At 37.8% G+C, this 21900-nt stretch overlaps 1 protein-coding gene across 1 annotated transcript in view; it reads right to left on the bottom strand.

The window, feature by feature from the left end:
• Nucleotides 1-9165: 9165 nt before the first annotated feature.
• Nucleotides 9166-21900, bottom strand: part of SLC6A2 (solute carrier family 6 member 2) — a 67125-nt gene continuing 54390 nt past the window's right edge. Inside the window, exons 12-14 of the mRNA XM_032701474.1 lie at nt 20427-20594; nt 17889-17960; nt 9166-16388 (exon numbers count right to left, since the gene is read on the bottom strand). Coding sequence (XP_032557365.1) covers nt 16365-16388; nt 17889-17960; nt 20427-20594 — 264 coding nt within the window. The 3' untranslated portion in view covers nt 9166-16364. The remainder of the gene's footprint in view (nt 16389-17888; nt 17961-20426; nt 20595-21900) is intronic.

The following is a 21900-nucleotide window of genomic DNA, read 5'->3' as shown; positions in this document are numbered from 1 at the left end:
AGCCTTGAAAATTAGGAAATATTGAGTGGTAATTACATTTCAAATACTTTGATACCATCCTGATGCATTTGTTCTATCTAGGTAATAACTACTTATTCTGCTTGCATACAAAAATTATTAAGTACCAGAAATATTTAGCTCATAAGCCATTTTTGTTAGGTTGAGGTCTTCATTTGGTCAAATCTAATCTTATGGAGACTGAGGTTGTTAACTAAACAGTCAAAAAAGTCTGTTCTGGTGTAGCTACAGTACATGTAACTGGGCTGAAATTATTCCTGGAAATTGAGCTGGAATTGCTGATAGGGGTAATGATAGCTAATGAAAAATCACAGTGATAACTCATTTGTCACAGACTGAAACAAAACTTTGGGGAAAATGAAATATTTCTCTTTAAAATAGGAAACTGAAATGTCTCAGAAGTCTTTGGGCCCAGCTCTATGTAATGCCTAAAAAGAACTTTCAAAGGGTATTACTTAGCCCAAAACATCCAGAAGAGGTGGTAAGGTGTCTTTGAGGTTTGATCATACGAGGGACTCCTATGTCTGGGAAAAAAACCCCCAACAAACCCAAAATAAGAATCCAACCCACAGTATAAAGCCTGAACTGAACTCTTTCTGACCTGATCTTGCCTGCTACCTTCATTTGTATTGTGAGGAATGTCAGAGCTGATGTATCTCCAACTGGGCTCTGCATGAAAAAGGTGAATGGAAGCAGAAATGGTTGATCATTATTCTCTTTTTTCTTTTTAGTTGCTTAATTGTATCTTAGCTTTGTATACAGTGACTTTTCTGTGTTACCTCTTTCTTGATGTCAACAGCCTCATGTACTTAAAGGGTAATGTCATTTGGGCTTCAGAAAGCATTGAAAAGTCAATGGAAAATGTGAACTACTGAACTGGCATATTGCAAGGACAAAAACATCAAATCAGATGAGTAGAAAACAGTTCATTTTGTTCTTGAATAACAAAGGATAGCCTATATGCCTAGGAGGGGGATTAATATTTCAGGTTTAATTTTTAAATAAAATAGATTTAAAAACAAAGAATAAAATAGTTCAAGGGACTCAGGGTCAGTTCAGTAGGTGCACGTAACACGCTTAACAAAAGAGCAAAAATAGTGATTTAAGGATAGTTTGAAATTCCTGGGCTGCTTAAGTGTTCCAAATTAGAGCAAGGCTGATGTGGGCTTCTGTCCCTTCACAGAATCACAGAACATACTGAGTTGGAAGGGAGCCACAGGGATCATTGAGTCCAATTCCTAAGTGAATGGCCCATATAGGGATCAAAGCCATGATCTTGGTGTTATTAGGACCATCCTCTCACCAACTGAGCTGATCTCAGGGGCATCTAGGTGGTTACACTGGCACTCAATCAGCACTTAGGCTTTTCTTACCATTGTTTTGGATGAGGCAACCAGAAATCAAAAAACAGTTTGTTCTTTTCCAAAAATGGGAAACCAGAGTTCTCACACAGTCAATTCTCAGTCTTATTTATTATCCCAGTAGGAATGGGGCAACTGGAGCCCAGAGAAACAGGAAGACAAATGTAGTATTTACATAATAAATTAAATAAAATCATCTCTATCTAACATTCAAATGTCATAGTCTTCAAATGCAGACCTTTATCTATGTTTTCTTAGATTATGGAATGTTCTATGAAAAACTTAATGCTTCCTTCTCTTTCAAAGGCATTGCAGGTTCCCTTTCTCTCATACTCTATTACTTGACCTGGACCAAACAAGCTACAGCTGGTTTAAATGCCACAGCTGACTTGAATTGTTTTGATTAAAGAGGATTAAGAAGCCCCTACCCAGGTTGCATAGCTGGCAGACCTGAGGTGTCTGAGGAGGTGAAGCAATGACCTAGTGCAGTGCAGCAGGGGACAGTGTTAGAGTTATCTGGCAGAGCTGAAGACAGCCAAGGTACGTCATGGCCTTACTTCATTAACGTTGTGTGTTCATTTAGAGGGTTCTCATTTTGCTTTGTGAAACTCCTGGTGATCTGTGTGTCTCACCATGCAGCCCTACAATGCTTTTGTCCCCTTCAGATTTGTTGTTACTGATGGTGCAAGCTTAGTGATGGCAGAACTAAAACTGAACTGCGAAGTTCAATCAATTTACTCTTTACAATCAGGTTTAATTAACTTCAAGGATTAAAAGCAGAAGCTTAAGGGAAGCTGTGAGTGACCTCTTAACAGAACATGGAAGTCTGAATGTTGTTGAACTCTCAGGACCAGAGTTCTAATGAAGACAGTAGGTGGCAGAAAAATCACTCAGTTCTAGGAACTAAACCAGGGACAAGATCCATTATCCTGCAGTCAGTGTCTGCTTCACCTCAGGCTCAGAATTCTGCTCTGTGGCTTCTTTAATGCGTGTTCTGGAAAGAAGTCAGAATATAGTTTAGATACGTGTCTATTTGATTACAAGCAAATCACCCCCATTTACCTGAAGCCTTGGTTTAGAATAAGCTTCCCTGCTCGGGGAGGGAGGAATTAGCCTTAGTTAAGTGTACTTTGTGGGGTGACTGAGAGGGGACCTCAGCAGTGTCTGTCACTCTGAAGGGAGGTGTCAGAGGATGGACCAGGCTCCTCTGGAGGATGCCAAGCAACAGGACAAGAGGCAGTGAGCAGAAAGTGAGGCACAGGAATAAGACTGGATCCACCTGGATAAGGCTACATGAGCCACTGTAGTCCCTTCCAGCCTGAACCATTCTGAGCCAGTACTATCAGAGAATTCTTCTGTTGCAGGGATAGAGAGACTAGGAGCACCCTGTTTGTTTTGATAGGCTTTTCCTCTCTGTGAATTTTTTTTCACTTTTCCCAGTTAAAGGAATGTGTGTGAATATGCAGTATTGATGATGGTACTTTCAATTTTGGAATTGAGTAGCTGTAACTGTGATAATTTCTGGTCATATTCAATGTCAAAATATCAAATTTCTTGAAAGATTTGCTTTCATGGCCACCACAGAAGGAAGCATCAAACATTTCTTTTTTGAGAGGTGATAGTATTTTTTTTCTCTGACAGAAATTACAACTTTTTTGCCATTTCTAGGTTCTTTATTTCTGCTGTTTAGCTGTCTGGGAAGGTTTATGTAAAAAGTAATGAGTGAATAATCACTTAGACCAAAATGGCAGTTTTGTTCTCTATTTGTAAACTGTCATGTTCACATTGGTTAATATAGTTATAAATAGTTGCTTGCAGAAATATATGTAGAAGCAATAATTACCACGCTGATATTTGTGGAAAGCAAGTGCTTTTTTTTGGTGAAACTGAAAACCTAATTTCAAGATTAATCTCACAAATTTATCAGAAATGATAGAGTGCATCAATTAGTTAAGACTTGAACTTCAAAGGTTTCCCAGGCCTGTCTATGGAAGATTTTTGATCAGATATTTAGGAAAACAGTATTGAACACCAATATTCCCTGCTTGATTGTTTTCTGGCTTCGGCAGAAAGAAAGGAAATTAAAAAATGGATTTTCATTTCAAAATGTTTCAGTGTTATGTAAGTATCTTAAATTATGTTGGTTTTTTTACTGAGTCTCAGTGACTAGAAGTAATAAAACTCCAACATTGGTGCCTTCTGCAAATGTGTGCAGTGTCATATATTGTGGCTAAAGTCAATTTCTGTCTGGGTAACTTGAGAACTAAATCTTTCCTGAAATTGGAATCAATGGCTTGACCAGACATTTTTTTGCCTGAAATGACAGTAAACGTAACAATTTGGTTTTAACAGGACGCTGAAGAAAGATAATTAATGGTTGGCTAAACTTTTAGTCTGCTTCTATGGATAAAAAATTCATAGACAGGGAAAATTAGGACCAGTAGATGCTGGTGTTTAGCTTTGCAGTTTGGTTTACATAATGTTAAAATGTGTAAATGTTTCCACAGACACTGTGTAGACGTCTAGGAAGGAAATTATTGCCTTATTTTGATTTTCTATTGCAAACCATGAGCAGTGAAGCTGCATGTATGGTTAGAGTTTGATTTAATTCTCTGTACTAGGAAAAAAGAGTTGTGAAGAGTAGATTCCACTCGTTCCTCTAGAAAATCTGGCTCTTAGAGGATTGAAGTTGAACGTTGAAGCATTGAGCTTTTCTGTACTCTAGTGGGTAATACAGCTGTGCATCTGTAAAGTTCATCTAGCTCCAAATATATTAAAAAAAAAACTGTTTTATTAAGAATTCCAACTAGAACTTTGAATATTTTTCTTCCATAACAATAAAAAAGGGCAAAGAAATAGTATAGTTTATCTTCAAAGAATTTCAAATGTCACTGATATTTGTCAAAAAAAAAAGTAAAAGCAGGATTTCTTGAAGGCTTAAGAGGTTTATAATTTGCCTTTTAATTTTCCTTTGGCCAATAATTTTTCCTGCTATTGGCTAGCTCATTTTTGAATGTCAAGTGGTCTTTGGATGTATTTGGCTGAATTTCTGCCCAAGTCAGTGTGAGTTGACATTGTGTGAGATGTAACGATCTGAAAAAGATCAGCCAGTATTATGAAAATCTAAACATGCACAGTAAGGATAATACCTTGAAATAAAATCATCCACTGATTTTTAAATACTTTACAAGACACCAACTCCCTTAACATGATTAGCCATTGTGTTGAAACAGGAATTGATAGAGCATACGGCAACAAAAAAAAATATTTTGCTACTTGTGACTCCTTGTGTTTTTCTTTGTTCTTTGGATGTTTGAAAACACACTCAATGTTTCTTTAATTTGCAAGATACATCAAACTTCTGAATTGCTGAAATACTTGATAAGGAGCTGTCCTTCCTTAGCCACTTATGTTTTTGCTTCTGAAAAATTCAGGGTTTCAGGATAGTTTAGGAGCTGTTAGGTATAAAGTCCTGCTGTTTGAAAATTGTAGCAACTTGTAGTTATTTCAGTTCTGCAGGAAACTTTAGGATGTCTCTGTTCTGGAATATCTCAGTTGTTACCTGTTCTGATTTCATAAGGAGCTGTGCCTTTCGAGTGTTTCACTCCCCAAAATTAGGTGAGGGCAGAGCAGGATTTGCCTTCAGTCTTGTAAGAGCTGAAAGAGGGGTTTTCAAAGGGGCCAGCACCTGCAGACTGATCTAAACTTGTTTGGTGGTTAAACTTGAAACCTGGTTTATTTTTGCCTTTGATTTGTTGTTAATCTGATTGAATACAAGGAAAAACCTTTTAATTCTTAAAGGGTGAATATTTTGGTTTTGTTCTTTTACCTCTGCTTGTGGTGCAAGGTAAGTAAGCTGGAAATTCTATTTGTTTATTTTATTGTGTATTTATTTTTTGTTTTGAAAGAAAAAAGGTGTTAAATTTTGCTACGGAAATGTCTGGGTTTACCTTCCATTTTTTTACTTTGTCTTCAGCTGAATGAATACACAAATCTGGCCCCCCAGGATGGAACACTTCCATATATTAAACCTCAGCTTTTCTTTCCTTCTGTGTTTCAAGTCTTTGGAATGATGATGCCATGAGAATATGAGAATACGAGAATTTCTCTCTATTTTAAAGACGTGTAAAACTTAGTGTTTAAGTCAGAAGAAAATGAATTCTCTAGCAAGATTGCCCTGCAAAAATAATTCTGCATATAATTTAGCACAGTAATTTATTTGTTATGACACGTGCTGTGTACATTTCTCTAACATTTCATCACATTCTGTCTGTACATCTGCCCACAGCTGATGCTTTTCAGTCTGAAGCAAAAGGAGCTGTGCAGATTATGCTTGGATTAGGCATAAGGTTTCTATTTTTTTTTTTTTTTTTGGTAAATATCAACTTTATGCAGCTCTAGACTGTGTCAATTTATTTTAAATGTGTACGTGGAAGATACAATGCCTGTTCCCTTCAGCAATTTACTGGTGTTCGTTCATGTAAATGATATTACTCCTTTACCTGGATCCATGCTGGCTCCAGATTTCTGTTGTTGGCTGAGGTGGATGGTTAAATCTTATGAGCTTCTTAGAAGATCAGAAGATTGGTTCTTTGACCTCTAACTTTGAAATTTGAGAACTGTGCTAAACATACTCTGCTACTGAGGATAATGTGGTGGGAAATCCTGAGTATTTGGATGTATGTGCTGGCTGGGCCTATAAATGTATGATATGCTGATATTCCTCTATATTCTGAAGGAGCATAGTGGGCACTGACTGTTCTACCGTGCCAAGGAATTATTAATCTTGTAGCAAGAGTATGAAGATGATTTTATGGGAAATGGTTAGACTTGTGATAGCATAGGGAAAGATTATATTGATGTAAGGAGAAAATTGAAATGGTCAGTGTCCTTTTTTAAAATTCAGCTTCATCTTTTATAGTCACTGCACTCTACAAAGGTGGATACCTGATCCAATTTTTCATGTCTCAGCTTGCATCTAGAAGCATAATGAGAAACAACAGAATATAACTTGACAGCTGCAGTGGTGCATTGGCTGAAGGGCTGTGACTGCCCTTTCTCTTCTCAGTCTGTATTACACAGTGGTTTTCCAGGTGTGTCACCAAAACCACTTTGGCCAAATTTGAGGGCAGGACCTGTGAGGGGGCTTGGCTTGGCTTGGCTTGGCTTTCCAAGGCAAGGTTCTTGAGTTCTTGACTCTCAGACTGGAATCCACAGTACTGAGTTAGGCAGCAACCTTCCTGAAAATGTGTCTGTGTGTATGTGTAGAACCTTCTTGGAGAGGAAAGCCTCTGAGAGGACTTGTGGGATTGGGGGCCAAGGCATCTTCAAAATATATCTTATGGATCTGGACCTTTGTCTGCCTGGCACTTCTGTAAATGCCACTAATAACACACCTCTAGGAGGATGTTGGGAAGATAAAGGCACTTGATTGCTTTCAGGAGGGTACTAAAACCCCCACAAAATCCATAGGTAGCCTTGAAAATAGCACTGAAGAAAATAGGAGTGAGAGAAGTGGGGAGGGCTGCAGTGGGAGATGTGGAAGCAGGCAGCAGCAGAGAGTTTTGGCAGAAAAGATTGCTCAGGTTACTCTGAGCCATGTAAAATACAAACCCTTTCAAAGGCCAAGTGCTTCTGCCACTTGAATGACTTAAAGTCCTTAACTGAAAATAGGTCTTCAATGCAGAAGTCAAAGAAAATTAAGGCAAATTTCTTTCCAAAATATAGGAGAGGGTACAACATTCTGTGGAGTTTTTTTGTTCGTTTGTTTTTTCTTGTGGGGGTTGGTTTTGTGCTTTAAGAAGTTCTAACAACTGTAGGAGCGTTCTAATACTTGGCTTGTGTAATGCCATTGCTCTGGTCTGTCCAAGGTCTTTCAAAACTTTATGGAGATAAAGTTTTATTATCACTATTTTTACAGCTGAGGAAGCAGAGGGCCTTTCTGTTCTCTAGGAATTGCTTTTGATTTATTGCTGGAATAATTGGTGGATTATGCAAGTAGGCATTTCTGGATCTCTTTCAATTATAACAGTGCACTGTTTTAAAAAGGCTAAACTGGTTTCTCTGAACTTTTTAAAAGAAGTGTTTGTTACTTTAGTTGCTACTTTCAAACACATCATTTAATTTCTCTCTTTGTTCTCTTTGCATTTAGAAGAGCATTATATTTAAACTTTCTGGCAGTATTGTTGATTTGTTTTATAATAAAAAACAACCAGAGGTGTTTTGACTTTTCCTAGCCTTCAATTTTCTTTTCAAAGATATTTTTTTGTTGTGCTTCTGCATTTTAAACTAACTTAGGTTATAAATATTAGCTTAGGTAAGAGAGCAAACTGAAATTTCCTGTTTACTTGTATGAATCTGAGATGCTGAAGAATCAGGGATGCTGACACTTCATGGTACCACTAACAGCACCCAGTGCCTAATCTGCCTCTTCTGTTTTGGGTGTTGAAATAGGTTGTTACTTACATTCCTGCTTTTAGGGTAAATTAGGGGAATATCAGATGAGATGATGTAGGTATCCAAAAACAGACAGGAAACTTGGTTTCTCCTTGTTCCAGGAGGACAAAACTATTCCGTTATTTTAAGTAATCCCTGCCTAGTTCTACTTCCATAATAATGTCCTAATGCTGAGTCTCAAAGACTTGCCAGTTGACTGAAGCTTGGTGAAAATGGTTGATAGGAGAATGTCGTGGTAAAATTTTGTGAACAGATTTTTGCTGAACAGCAAATTGATGAAATGTTTCACAGAAGTTTCTCTTAAAGCATTTTTAAATGAATTAACTTTTAATTTTTTAATACTAATTTGTGGGTTCAGGTGTTTGACATTATTAAAAACTGACATCCAAAAATTTTGTTATTCAGTTTTTAGATGTATTAAAATAATTTAAACCGTGTTTTTCCTTGCTTGAGGAATATAAACAATTGATGGCTGTGCCTTAATAATATTGAGATCTGCTTTAAAAAAAAAGCACTGAGGAAAGTTCAATTAGCTTCTGTACATGCCAAGGATCAAATGTCTATGTAGATAAGAGAGATTGCCTAACAAAATGCACCTTTGGAAATAGGGCTTTTCATAATTTTGTGATGTTCCATGTAGAAATATAAGAAGATGGTGTAAGTTTTATAGTGTAAAAATATAAAATAATAATTGTTACCTATTCTTCCTTCATGTTGGATAAGAGCCTTTTCCTGGCTGATCCATAAATTAAGGATGATGTGCTTATGACTACTACTACTACTTAAGGCAAAATTAATGGGGCAAAAGGCATTGCTTGTAAAAAGGAAAACAATGTAGCCTTGGGGAATTATATCTGCTGGGCTATGCCTTTTGATTTGTGCTCCTAACAGGTCTTGATTATTTCTTTTCAATCTGTGGTTCCCACTGCATTACTGTAGTTACATTCCTGAGAGTAGTTCAGATGTAGAAATTCATCTGCCCACTGCGTCCACTGACACCAAGAGATGTCAGTGGGCTCCTGAGGGCTGAGCTACATGGGTTTCCTCCCTTTTGGGATTTTGCTTTTACCTCTCTGCCGGGGTTTAGAGTCAGCTCAAGACTGGCTCCTAGAGACCCTTTCCCTGCTGCTCTCAGATCCTGCTCCAGAGGTGCCTGTCCCTGGGAGTCAAGCATTCCAGCTCTGGGGAGAGATCAATGCTGAGCCAAGGACCAGCAGCCCCTGTGAAGCTTTAGCTGAGAATAGGATTGACAACAAGCAGAACTTTCATTTCACCTTTTAATTGACTGTCATAGGTAAATTTTTGGTACATAAGACTTTTCTTGATACTCTTTCTATGTGCATATTTGTCAGATTTTATTTAAATAATTTTATACACAATATTGGGATAATCTGTTACATTAATGCACAGCTTAAAACAGATTTTATTTACACTGATCACAGAAAGACAGAGGTATGAGGACAAATACTTTACATTCACCATCTTTATCAGCATTTTAAGTATAGTTAACCAACACACATCACACACATCCATATCCATATTTATAAGAAATGTACTTGTTTCTAATTACACACGTGGGCATGTAGGTGTCCCCCTTTGGAAAAAAAACCAAAAAACCAAAAAAAAAACAAAAAAGAGAGAAAAAAAATTGTGGAATGCCATTTCCCCAGATAACCAAAGACTTAAAAAAAAAAAAAGGGGCAAAAAAAAAAGTAAAGGTAAATGGACCTGCAGATTCAGATTGCACAGTTCATGGAATCAGGCATGGACATATTGTGTCTGTGTTTGGACACTTTTGGTCACTGGGGCACTTTGGAGAGTATTTATACTACTGGCAAATTTTGAGCTCCTATGAAAACTTATTCCCGAAAACTGCAATGTGTTCTCTTGCTTTGGAAGTAGATCTACTGGACACTAACACATTTGGTTTGATGTGAAGTCATCTAACAACACAAAACTGCAGCCAAAGGATGCTCTGGATTTTTTTTTTTTTTTTTGAATAGAAATTAAAAACACATGACTTCATTTTATGAGATTAAGGCAGCAATGGAGAATATTGTGCTACAATGTGCATTAGCTGTAGGTAATATTCTATTCTCCTTTATCACATTTTTACATTTATGATCAAAGGCCAACATGTTATTGAACTAGACTGAAAATCTTATAATGGAGAGATAGGTCTTGTGTGATACCCTTGTTACATCAAAGTTGAATTTCTCGCCTTACAATATACACATATTCTATGAAAATTAAAAAAACCTGGTAAAAATATTAAAATAGTTCCTATACAGAGGAACCCTTATCTAAGGTAAATTCTAGTCACTGCTATAAAAAGGCATTAAAAATTAAGTAAAACACTGGTGTAAGCCAAGTAAATGCTCACTATAAAGCTTTTATTTGTAAGGCAAATCTTCATCACACCTATTAGAATTTATTTTCAAAATGTACTATTTGGAGGTTCTCCCTTTTTAACTGATATTGCCCATCACAAATAAGAGTTAAGTCTTGCAGACAGGTTCACAGAGTGCAAGGTAAATTACAGATGCAGCTCACCTGCAAGTTTGAGGCCTCTTGGCAGTGACCAAGAAACAACATGACACCTTTAAAAGAGAGCCATCTTAAGGCTTAGTAATTCTCTTAGTTCACTGCATTTGTTCTATTTCCTTGTTGAAGAAATTCAGCAACTTATGTTTAGTATGGCAGCCAAAGAAACACTGAAAGAAAGGAGGGAAGCAAAGCACTGGTGGCTCAATCTTGCTGTTCGTGCTTGGGCAGAAAAGGCCCACAGTTCTTCTGGAAACTAATTCAGTGTTAATGGACGTGAATGCTGAGCTGCTGGACTGAGACTTAAACCTCTCAGTTTCTCCCTTTCTCTGCCAAACTACTTGGATCTGAACACCCACATGTCCTTCTGAGCAGGACACTTTCACTGACCACAGCCATGATATCTATGTCACTTATATTCTTCTGGTGGTCTTCTGTTTCTCTGCTTATTTCTGCTCCATCAGTCATACAGTGATTGCAGTTTGTCTAAGCAAATTTTCTTTTAAATGCAACTCTAATTACCCTGTTGTGTTTTCCTAATGGTTGAAGTGTTTTTATTGGCCTCCTAGTTCTCTATAGTAGTCTCTGATGCATGTAGATGCATCTGAATTTGGTCTTGGGCAGTGAAGAGTACCACTGTGCAAATTAATCACCAGCTGAGGATCCTGGTCCTACATTGAATTAAATTTTATTAGGAACAATGTGCAAAAAATCTGCAATTTTTTGGTCTAGGAAAAGTTTCTCTGTGCATGGCATGGTTTACAAGTCTTGTCATTCCCCAGTTAAACTTAAACAGGCAGAACAAATAAGGAACACGTGTTCCTGCTTGGTCAGTCTGAGTGCTCTTGGATGGTTGTCAGCAAAAACTGTTCTTTGAGAATATGGATTAGAGAGGGGCAAGTGCTTGGTGAAATGTTCCAACTGAGGTCTGAGTTACAACAGACTGAAACGGCTGAACAAAAAACTATTTTCTACAGCACAGAAACACTCAAACATGGATGTTTGACACAGAACAATTGCCTGCATATGATCCCTTCTGAAACTCAATGATGCAAGGTCACAGTGTAACAGAGCTTAACTGCGTGTTTAATTTCTGTAAATTAAGTTCTAAATTTTTTTTTTCAGACTGTTTTGCAGTGTCATGTACTTGTGTGCCTTTCTTCAAAAGTAAGCCAGAACATGGCTGGCCTTCTCATGTACCAGAGTATTATTAGTGTAGTAAATGAAGACCTGTCATAACTCAGGTGTCCAAGCAGCTCACAGATTCAGTCCTTTATGGTGATTTCTGGCCAGCTTTGCTTAAAATAGTCCATATGCTCCTTTCTGATTGTATATAGATATGAACCTGGTATGGTCACTCCAAGGTCTTATTTCTCACTTCAATAAACAGTTTAGCATCATCCTTTAACAGTTTGACTTTCCTCTGGCTAGTGGGGTGAGCCCACAGGTGAGTGGGGTGAGCAGGAACATTGTGTGAGTCAGAGGAAGGTAGACTGGAAAAGTCTCCCAGGTGATTCAAGGGTCTAATCTCAAACATCATCTTTGCCTTTACATTAAGAAAATTGAGTTCTTACACATGAGGTGATCTGTGGACCATAAATATTCTTGGTACTGAGGAAATAAAGTGTGTTAGAACAAAATTATCCTATTTTACAGCTCTGAGAGGCTCAGAGTTGACACAACTTTTGCAGGTAGGCTGTACACTGCCATGTGTTGAACTGTGATAACTGTGATATCTGAGTCCTTCAGATTCATTTTAAAATGTTTTACAGGGCACTGCAAATAAAACATCTTTAGGTCTCATCTCTTTTTTGAAATTGCTGATCTATGGTTTTAATTTGGTTCTTTGGAAAGAAATTCTTAAGCATTTGCCAGTGCCTCATGGAACTTAATGAAGCAGCCTAGGATATGAATGAAAGCTATCTACTCCCCTAAAAACAAGTATCTGCTATTTAATGCTGTATGAATTGGAAGAACTGCAAAAGAGACATTAACAGAGAAAGAACTTTTGATATAGCCTCCTACAACCTAACAGCACAAAATAAACTTAATTCATGTCAAAACAATAGCATAAAAAGTTGGATGTATATACAAAATGTTTGGGTTTGACCTTTTTAAATAATAACACTCAAATGGTATTTTGCTGAGAAGAAATGACCAAGTATAGGAAATTTCCTCTGGGAAAATGACATACGGCACACATTGCACGTGCAGTCAGGGAACACACACAATAGTAACAGCCAAGTACTTCTCCTACTTTCTATATTTAAAATACTGTGTTTGATCCTGGATATCCTGCATTATCCCTCACCATGGTAAGATGCCTTTCAAGTGTTGCCAGGGTGTGTGTCTCAGGACGTGATGGAACAACGAGAAGGACTGACAAAAAAGATGTGTCCAACAGGGGCCAGACACTAAATAGCACTAGAGCTTTTTGAACTATTGTGCATGAAAGACTCGCTGTTTCTTCCAGAAATCTAAATCTGTGGAGCTTTAGTAATGTAGCTTTGGAACAGTACCAAGGATGAGAAGAATTTTCTTGCTGAATGAGAGCAGGGAGGGGTACAAAGAAACAATGGAGGATCTCTTTCTTTGGTGCTAACTAAGTTTCTGTGGGTTGATGGAACACTGTGGATCACAGACAGGTCTTTTTCACTGGTCGAAAGAAAGGTCAGAAGAGACATGCTAATGTATGACAGCTGCTTCCTTTATCAGATTAAGAAAAGGCTTTTAAGGAAATATTTTCTAGAACTGCCAAATGAGCTATTTAATTGCTTCACTGATTTTTTTCCCACTGGCTTGTTACCAAAACAACAAACACAATTAACAAGCAGATGATGTTATGTCTTGAATAAGTTTGTACCAAACATTTTCTTCTTCTGGAAGCAGGCTGCATACTCAACCAGTGTTCACTTGCCCTCCCACAGGGATATCTGGGAGAGCACTGTTCCCCAGAGTGGGTCTGTCCCTGTAATAAGTACAGCTGAGGGAGAAGGAGTGAGCTGCTGGGCCGAAAATTCAAGACACAGTTACAGGAAGACTTGTAGTTAAACCACATGGGTGATAAGAACCTGACTGGGTGGTGTGTTTTTTGGTTTTGTTTTTTTTTTTTTTTTTTTTAAACTACAGACATGTGAACTGAAGGGAGATGAATAACTTTAGTGGCATTTGATATTTTCCTGTTGACAACGTATTTGGGAGCTCAAAGCAGGTCCCTAAGAGGAGGTGGGGGCCAGTGTTATGGCTTCTTTTGGGACTGTCTGTACCATATCATTGAGTGGAGTAAAGGAAATACTTCACAAAAGTATTTGTCATTTGAATGGATGATAGTCTGTGTCTATTGGCATCATTTATCATCCAAGAGGCATGAGGTAGTTCATCATCTTATTCAGTGGAGAGCTGAAGACATTGTTCTTTTGTCTCTGGGATAAAAGTTGCATTATTTTGGGGGAGGCTTTCCTTGGGCAACATCCTGAACTTAAAGTCTAGGTATGCAGTCATGCCCTGTGTATTGTCTTCTTCATTCAGGTTAATTGTGGCAGTAAGATTCCTGTTTTGTCTGATATGACTTCTGTGTTTTGTATAGATTGCAAGTTCTTTACCAACAAAACTTCAGAACAAGGTGGCAATAGTGCAATGGAGTCCTGAGCTATAAATACTACACTAAACCTAAGTTACACAGTAACAGAAATAAAAATAATGTAGTAGCTAATTGCCTTGGGAGTTGGTGTTAAAAATACAATCAAACCCGAACATGCTGGGTAAGGCTGACTTCCCTCCCATGCTAAGAGAGCTTTGCTCCTATTTCAGAGCAGAGTGGTGATGAAATGTACCTTTTCCTACGTGGGTTCTGCTGGATGGATGGGGGTGATTGGGTGTGTCACAAGTCAACATTAATGCAGGTTTTCAGCATTTCCAATCACGAACGAAGCAAGCAATGTGTGATGTGACAGACTATTAAAGCTCCAGGTTAAGCAGCCCTCAAGAGTTTCAAAACTTAGTAATCACATCTCTGCTAAGAAGCTTTTGAGCCATGCCAAGCCAGTCACTGAAGCAGCTGTACTGTTGAAAAGTAAATTTATAACAATGAAAAGATTCTCATGTAGTTCAGCAAACAATAAAAATGGGATTAACTGTGAAATTGGTGGGATGACTTTTTTGAAGCCCTCAACATATTTTCACTGTTTAGCCTGTTGTGTACTTACAGCCCTGGAACCATAATATTTGGAATCCCTTAATTATTGAAATCTATTTAATAACAGGGTTTAAGCAGCCTTTGGCCAGCAGCTGGGCCAGCAAATATGACTTTCTTTATAATTAGAAGAAAATATTCTTTGAATTTAAAACCCTGTTTAAATAAAATTACTATTTGTCATGGAGACTCTTTAAGAAAAGGACAGTATTTGATACATTCTGAGTATTGAACATGTTGGAAGAAAAGGATGAATAAGGAGAGAAATTTCCCTTTCATTCTTTGAACAGAAATCAATATTTGACAGAAAAAGCCAAAATCACTTGGGACTTCTAAACTGGTCTATTTTAAAAAAGAAAGAACTCAATAAAAATGTTTTATAAATAAAAAAGGCCCATCCTTTTAAAATATCTCTTTAAAAAGAGGAAGCACTACATACATTTAACAGACAAGCTGAATTGAATGTATAGAGACAAAAAAAATTCAGAGGTAATGTCCAGAGGTAAATGCTGAGTTGGATCCAGCTGAGAAGCTACGGCCTCTGAAAATTACTGTAGATCTAGTGGTAAATAATTACAAGAAACAAATCAGAGCTACCGAATGCAGTGATCACTGGAAAGGTACAACAGTGACAAGTGACCACAGAATAAGAACAGCACCCAAATGCAGAGTTTGTTCTGTATCTTCTACTTTGCATAATACTACTAGAAAGAAGAGCTGGAATAGGATTAGAGAGCTGAGTGTGCCTAAAATATCCTTTTAAATTATTCAACGCAATCTTACTATTATTTGGTAGGTGAATTCAGGTTAAATTATAATAATAGCATGTTCACAGCAGGAGAATAAAGCCAGAGTCTGGTATTTTTGTGCCACTGGGTAATTATATAGTTCTAAAAATTATCTCTATATATTTTACATTCTTTATTTGGAACAAAATATAAAAAAAGATGAAAGTCTGTCTATTTGGATGTAACTTTCATACTTGGCTGGCAAAGTCTGCGGAGTGTGGATCATATGATAAAGCCATTTCATATGACAGAAGGGAATATTTTTCATGAAGTACAGTGTGGTATTAAGCTGTGTTCTGTACTAGTAGCTGTAACAGGAATTCTGTTCCTGCTACTCTTCAGCTTGTGGAATTAAACTGGGCAGAAAATGGCATGGACATACCCAGCAAGGACAAGGTTCTTCACCGAGAGTAGAAACTAATAACAAACCACTGAAAATGAAGCACTGAGTCTTCACTTCAGTAGGATGCAAACTCATATCCCAAAGGATAGTATGGCAAGAAAGCTAATGACAGGAGTACATAGTTCAAGTTGCTTTCCTCATAATTGAGATGTACTCTTTCCTTAGGCCTAAGAATGTTCAGGTGGTGTTTGTTTACGATAGGTTGTGGCATGAGTATCTGAAGTAATTATTACTGTCAGACAAGTTGAATTCACTTCTTCACAATAAAAAAGGCATTTAACTTATGCTGATTGCTTTTTTTTTTTTCTCTGCTCCCCCCTCCTCCACTTCTGCCAATAGCAAAACTCACAAGTTTTGGTCACGTAGGGATTTCATGGCACCAAAGGATGCAAGAAAAATTAAACGGAGTCTTTAAAGATCATTTGAAGCCAAGTAATAGAAGGGAGGCATTGACAACAGAGAGCAGATGTCTTCCCTCAAAGAGTCAGTAGATAAGCTCTGAGCCAACCTGGGCCAAGCATAATTGAGGGAGCTTTGAACTTGACTTTACTGTATTTTCAGTTTAGCTTAACACGTGGGCTTTTTCCTTGACCTGTTGGTTGTCATATTGTTAGCCAGTGTTGGAGCTGTAAGGAAACAGAAATAGTGGTTAAATAACTTTCTTGACTCAGATGATGATAGTGAGAGATGCATTGGTTGACAAATATAGAGTTACAAAGAGGTTTCAAAATAAAGGATAGGGTATCCTTTATGTAACTAAATTTCTGTGCATTCCACTTTGCAGTAAAAAATATGCTGAATATAAAAGCTGCTTAGTCAGCTCTCAGCTCAGTTTTAGAATTTGGAACTGCTGAACATGTATGAGAATAAAATGTTTGTTTGGTTATGGTAGGCAATGTTTTGTTTACAAAATGTTTTAAACATTGTGAACAAAACATTAGCTATGCTTTAGCACTAGCAAACCCATTCTTAGCTGTTAATTGAAGATGGCACCAAATTAAAATGCCCTTGTGTTTGGCATGGTTTGAGGTATCATGAGGAGTTGACTTCTGAGGGCAACCTTTTCAAATTTATATGAAATTAATTTGCTTCCTCTTTACCATTATAGATTTGGGTTCAGATGACCAGTGCTGTGTAGGAAAGGCTGTTTATAGCCCTTTCACACAGGAACATCTGCCTCTGGAAAAAACGAGTTATGTACAGCTGGAACTGTAAATCATCTGGCAGAAACAGGAGAAGGAGAAGGCAGGAAGAGGTGCTGTGCTGTTACATATTCTTGGCCACATCAAATAAATTGTGGTCATGGAACAGGAAGCCTTTTCTTCCTGCTTTCATTCTGCATCCCATAAATCCACACTTGGATTATTTCCTTTAAAATTATACTTCAAACAGCATTTTTCAGAATAAGCAAAAGGCAGATTTATTTTTTCAATATCAACATACAAACCACCACTATAAAATCTGGGTCACGTTTTGCGGAGGTGTGCATAATTCTAGTGGCTTTCAGCTTTGAAGACAGAAAGTGGTCCAGCATGAATGCTGATAAGCGTAACAAGCTTCATATTTGCATCCCTTTTATCTTCTACAAAAAAAGAGTTTATTTCAATAAGCTCATTTTATTTGCTAAAAGGAAAGCAGTATTTGGAAACCTATAGCGTATTTTTCACGGTTTAAGAAGTCCCCAGTAGTGTTTTCAATCAGCTGGGGGCCTGTGGGGAAAGCCTGTTCCACATAACCTAGCACTTTTTTTTTATCATGGCCATTACATGTAAGCTCTGACACTGGATACTTGTTTTCGTGTTTACCACGTGCTGTGGGATGTAATTGCAGTTTTGGAAACAGGACTTCAGATTGCTGTGCAGTAACTGAGTGAGAGGCCATGACCTGTTCAAATGCATAATGATAGTCTGGAAATACATTTGTCTCTTTGTGAGATCTCTGTGTATTCAAATACAGCCCAAAATGATGCTTGTGGTGCTGAGCCTCAGTACCACAGACCAGTAGACTGTAAGAATACAGACCTGCAAAGGAAGTCACTATGAGGACGTTGGTGCAAAGCTGCAGTTGTTGCTAAAGACATGAAAGGGTTGGTATGGGGAGAGGAGGCATGTGAAAGGAGTACAAACCTTAAATTGCCTGACATTTCCCTGGGCCACGAGTTGGTGCTCATTTTCAGGTGTGATGCAGTAAGCTAGTCTCTAAAGGAAGAAAAGGAAAAAGTCAGCCATATGAAGTGGGATTATGTATGTAATCCTCAATCTATAGTGGCGAAGTAGCATGAACTTTATTTAAAGTGGTAACTTAAATCTTTAATATCACTGCATCCTGTGCCTTTACCTTAGTCACTGAGAGAATGAGCTTATTATAAGCCCTTGGGTGTTAGCCTTTAATACAAGAAACAACAGTAGAAAGTTTATGCAAATACTAAGTCCAAATATTTAGCAAGTGCATATGGAAAAGAACATCAGGAACAAGTTGGTATCACAGGCCTTACATCTCCTAAATTCACGCTTTCCTGTTGGTGCTGTAACAGGGTTGACCAGTCCCAGAGTGGGAGAGGAAGGAGCTACTGGCTTTTTCCCAGCTCACTCCCTTGTCTACCCCATGCTGTGCCCTTTGAGATCATATGTAGTATTTGGTTTATCAGGAACTTTCAACCAACTCAGGGAGTTCCCACTAGAATAAGAACATACCTTTCCCCATACTTTTAAGTGCCACAATTTAGGGTGTCATATCTTTTGATAGATACTTGGCTATGATACACTAGACTTTTGCTGCAATTCTTATGGGAAAACTGGAGACTGCTGTTTACAGTAACAGACAAACCCAAACAACACAAAATGAATGACAGAATGGTTTTGCCCAAAGCCTTCTGCATCCCCATACCAGTAAACTTGAGTAATCAGGGAAAAACCTGATGGGTCAGTACAAATTATTTTTTGAGACTTAGATGCTTCTAGAAAATGAGTTTGTAAACCCCCCAGAATGGAACAAAACAAAGGGTGTATAGAATTGCTGGAAATGAGATCCAGAAATTGTGTACAACATGGTAGACACAATGAAAACAGGGCAGCTGACAAGGGGTTCCCACTTTGGGCTGCCTTTCTGAGGGTGAACATTAAATAAGGTGACTGTAAGGTTTCAGAAACAAGACCTTTGCTCCTTTGGGTCTGCCAGGTCAATGTGAGGGGGTTGTGACCTATTTATGTAAAGGCTGAGATCCTATTTTATGCTTAATTATCTGTATGGTGATGGTTCAGTGATTTGCCTCAGTGTCAGTATCTTGCTACACCACTGTGTAACTCCAGCTGTAGGAAAGGAAAGCAATGCAATTGGGTGTAAATCAGGGAGTCTAGATTAGGTTATAAAATTATGATGTGATGGGGAAAAAAATTGATGCTGTATAACAGTGAGGAGTCTTCTGAGCACCATTTAAGACTGTAGGTAATTTACTATCACAGTGATGGTAAAATAATTATGATGGTAAAAATGATATGGTTAGTGAACCTTAATCCTGTGCCTTTTTGAACAGATGAAGAAAAGTACAGGGGAGTGAACTGTAAGGAAATATGGATGCATTTTTCCTACAGAAAGAGGTTCTTTTCAATAGAATTAATACATTAATATTACACATAAGCATACAAATGAAATTTCAAGGACACTATTTAGGTTTTCTATGTTAATCCTCTTGCTGCTCGGCAAATCAATAGAATAAGACGGTCACAAATTTTTTCCCCACTATTTCTGCTTTATTCAGTACACAGAGTAGGCACATTATGCTTGAAGTGGGTTTATGTAGTGCAAGATGCTTCTGTCTGGTACCCTGGCTCTTCTACTGAAGTAGTTAAGAAGCAACAGGCTAGATGAGAACATAAGTGGTGCTATATCAGAATTTTCTTGATTTCCAGATCTACTTCAGCACCTTGGCCTATACTGAATATTAAGTTTCTTCAAGTTTTCTGATATCCAGAATGTTGAAATAATTCCAGTAAAACAGATGATAAGGATAAATATTTGCCAGAGAAAGTAAAATACAACGTGGTTGCTGTTAAAGAGAGAATACTGGGCTAAATGGATCTGTTGCTGTGATCCAGTAAGGCATTTCTTCTGGTTGTGCTGGATGATCATTAACTGAAAAATGGCCAACCTGAACACAGAGCTACCTTATGGGCACATCTCACTCTCCCAGCCTGGGGATATATGTTTAGAGGTTCTTACAGTGCTAAAATAGGAGAAGTCTAAATTAACTTTGTACATATAACAGTTTACATTCTAGTACAGAGTGATAAAGCATACCTTGGACTGAACTCTGTTCGGGTAGAACTGTGTGAGGACCATACCTCAGAGCTGAATATGAAGATACCATAATTTGTACATTTTTTGCTAATAAGCAAAATTTAGTCACATCAACTGGATTAATTACAGGCATCAAAAATAATTTTTCAAACTTATAATGGTGCTGTCTGGAAAGCCAATTTCTCTCTAGAAACTCAGCCAGCACGCAGTAATCCTACCCCAAAACTCTGATCTGTCTGATGGACGGATTCAAAAGGTCACTCATAAGTAATAAGTTTCGGGAGTAAGAGGAAATAAACTGCCAACTTAGATCCAGCCATTTCATTTCACAGCAACATTTCATGACATTTGATTAGTGCTCCACTTACTTCTTTAAAGGTCCCACGCACGTTCATAAATTTATAGATGATATAGGCAGGCACAAGTACCATGGAAGATAATGCTATTCCCCAGCCAATGCGGTTGGCCCAGAGAGGGAAGGTGTAGTCGTCGTAGGTCAGAGGTTTGAAATTTATTATGCTGACTATCACGACAAACTGGGGGAGAAACACAATAACACAGGCCATAGTTTTAAGATGAAGAAAGTTACTGGAAAACTGATTCCATGTGTTCTATTAGGCAGTCACACTAAGGTATGTTTCAAACCAGCCCTACTATTTATCTTCAGCCTATTTACTTCGTGCCTCTTGCTGCTTAGGTTCTTGATGTGTTTACTAGTGTTAACAGCTCACTTTAGTTAACTCCAGACACAGATTATTTCAAGTTTTGATGGGAAGATCAGCTGATTGTCTTCTACTGCCTCATTTAAACTAGTGTTACAGAAACAAAAAGGGATTCTGTAGTCAAGAAAAATCTCTGCAGGGTGTACTGTTTTCCCCTTTGTTTTCCAGGGACATTAGGTTTCATTTAGAAGCTTTGTACCTATTTTTCAATGAGAGGCATAATGCACATTCCAGGGTGATACATTTACTGAGGAAAGGTCAAGCAGCCTCAAGGCCTGGAAAAAGAAGTTGTTTTTTAATTCCTGTGCTATCCTGTCCAGTGCCAGGTGCAAGAAGGAAAGAGTGGGGTGCCACCCTACTTCCCTCCTGTTAAATCCATATGTAACATGCAGAGTACCTTGATTTGGTTCTCTGGGTCTATACATTCTGCTCCATATATGCAATTTCAAATTAGAGTACTTTGAGCCTAGGGTTTCAAAGGCTGCATAAGGAGACCAATGGTGTGGGTTAAAGGGAGCTGATAGTGTGAAATCTGCTTAGAAAAATATTAATTCCATTTAGAAATTTTTCTTGGGTTTATGTACATAGCTGCAGACAGGATGGGGAAAGAGCTTCGAGCACTTACAGGTAGCAAAAAACAAGTGTACCTTGTGATGGCTGAAAGATGCATTATCTACTGCAGATAATGCAGTACCTTTATAGGCTTTGCTAGGAAGGTATTCAGGTCATTTCACCAAGAAGTCTTAAGCTACCTGAAGGTTAGGCTGACAGACATTCCAGCATTCTCTAGATAAATTGCTACAGCTCTCTCTTTATAAAATTCAAATTTTTAAGTGTTTCCTTGTGTGCAAAACCCAAGGATGCTTGCTGCAGCATTTTTCCTTTCTACTTGAGTCAGCCTTCTTGAAGTGCTGCAGGATGTAGTTCCATATAAGTTTCTTTGTATAGCTGTCTTTACAAGGATAATTAATACATGCTGGGTGGGTGCTTACAGATGAATTGGAGTCATAAGCTTTAATATTTAAAAAAAAAGGTGGACCTGGCATAAAAACCTGCTCAGTGTATGTTTTCAATACCAGTACTGCTTTAAGAATACACAGCTTTAATGTAATTAATAGTT

Source organism: Chiroxiphia lanceolata, chromosome 13 (assembly GCF_009829145.1).
Source record: "Chiroxiphia lanceolata isolate bChiLan1 chromosome 13, bChiLan1.pri, whole genome shotgun sequence".
Taxonomy (NCBI): Eukaryota; Metazoa; Chordata; class Aves; order Passeriformes; family Pipridae; genus Chiroxiphia; species Chiroxiphia lanceolata.
Note: the sequence above shows the minus strand (reverse complement) of the source record. Positions and strands in the feature narration are given on the sequence as shown.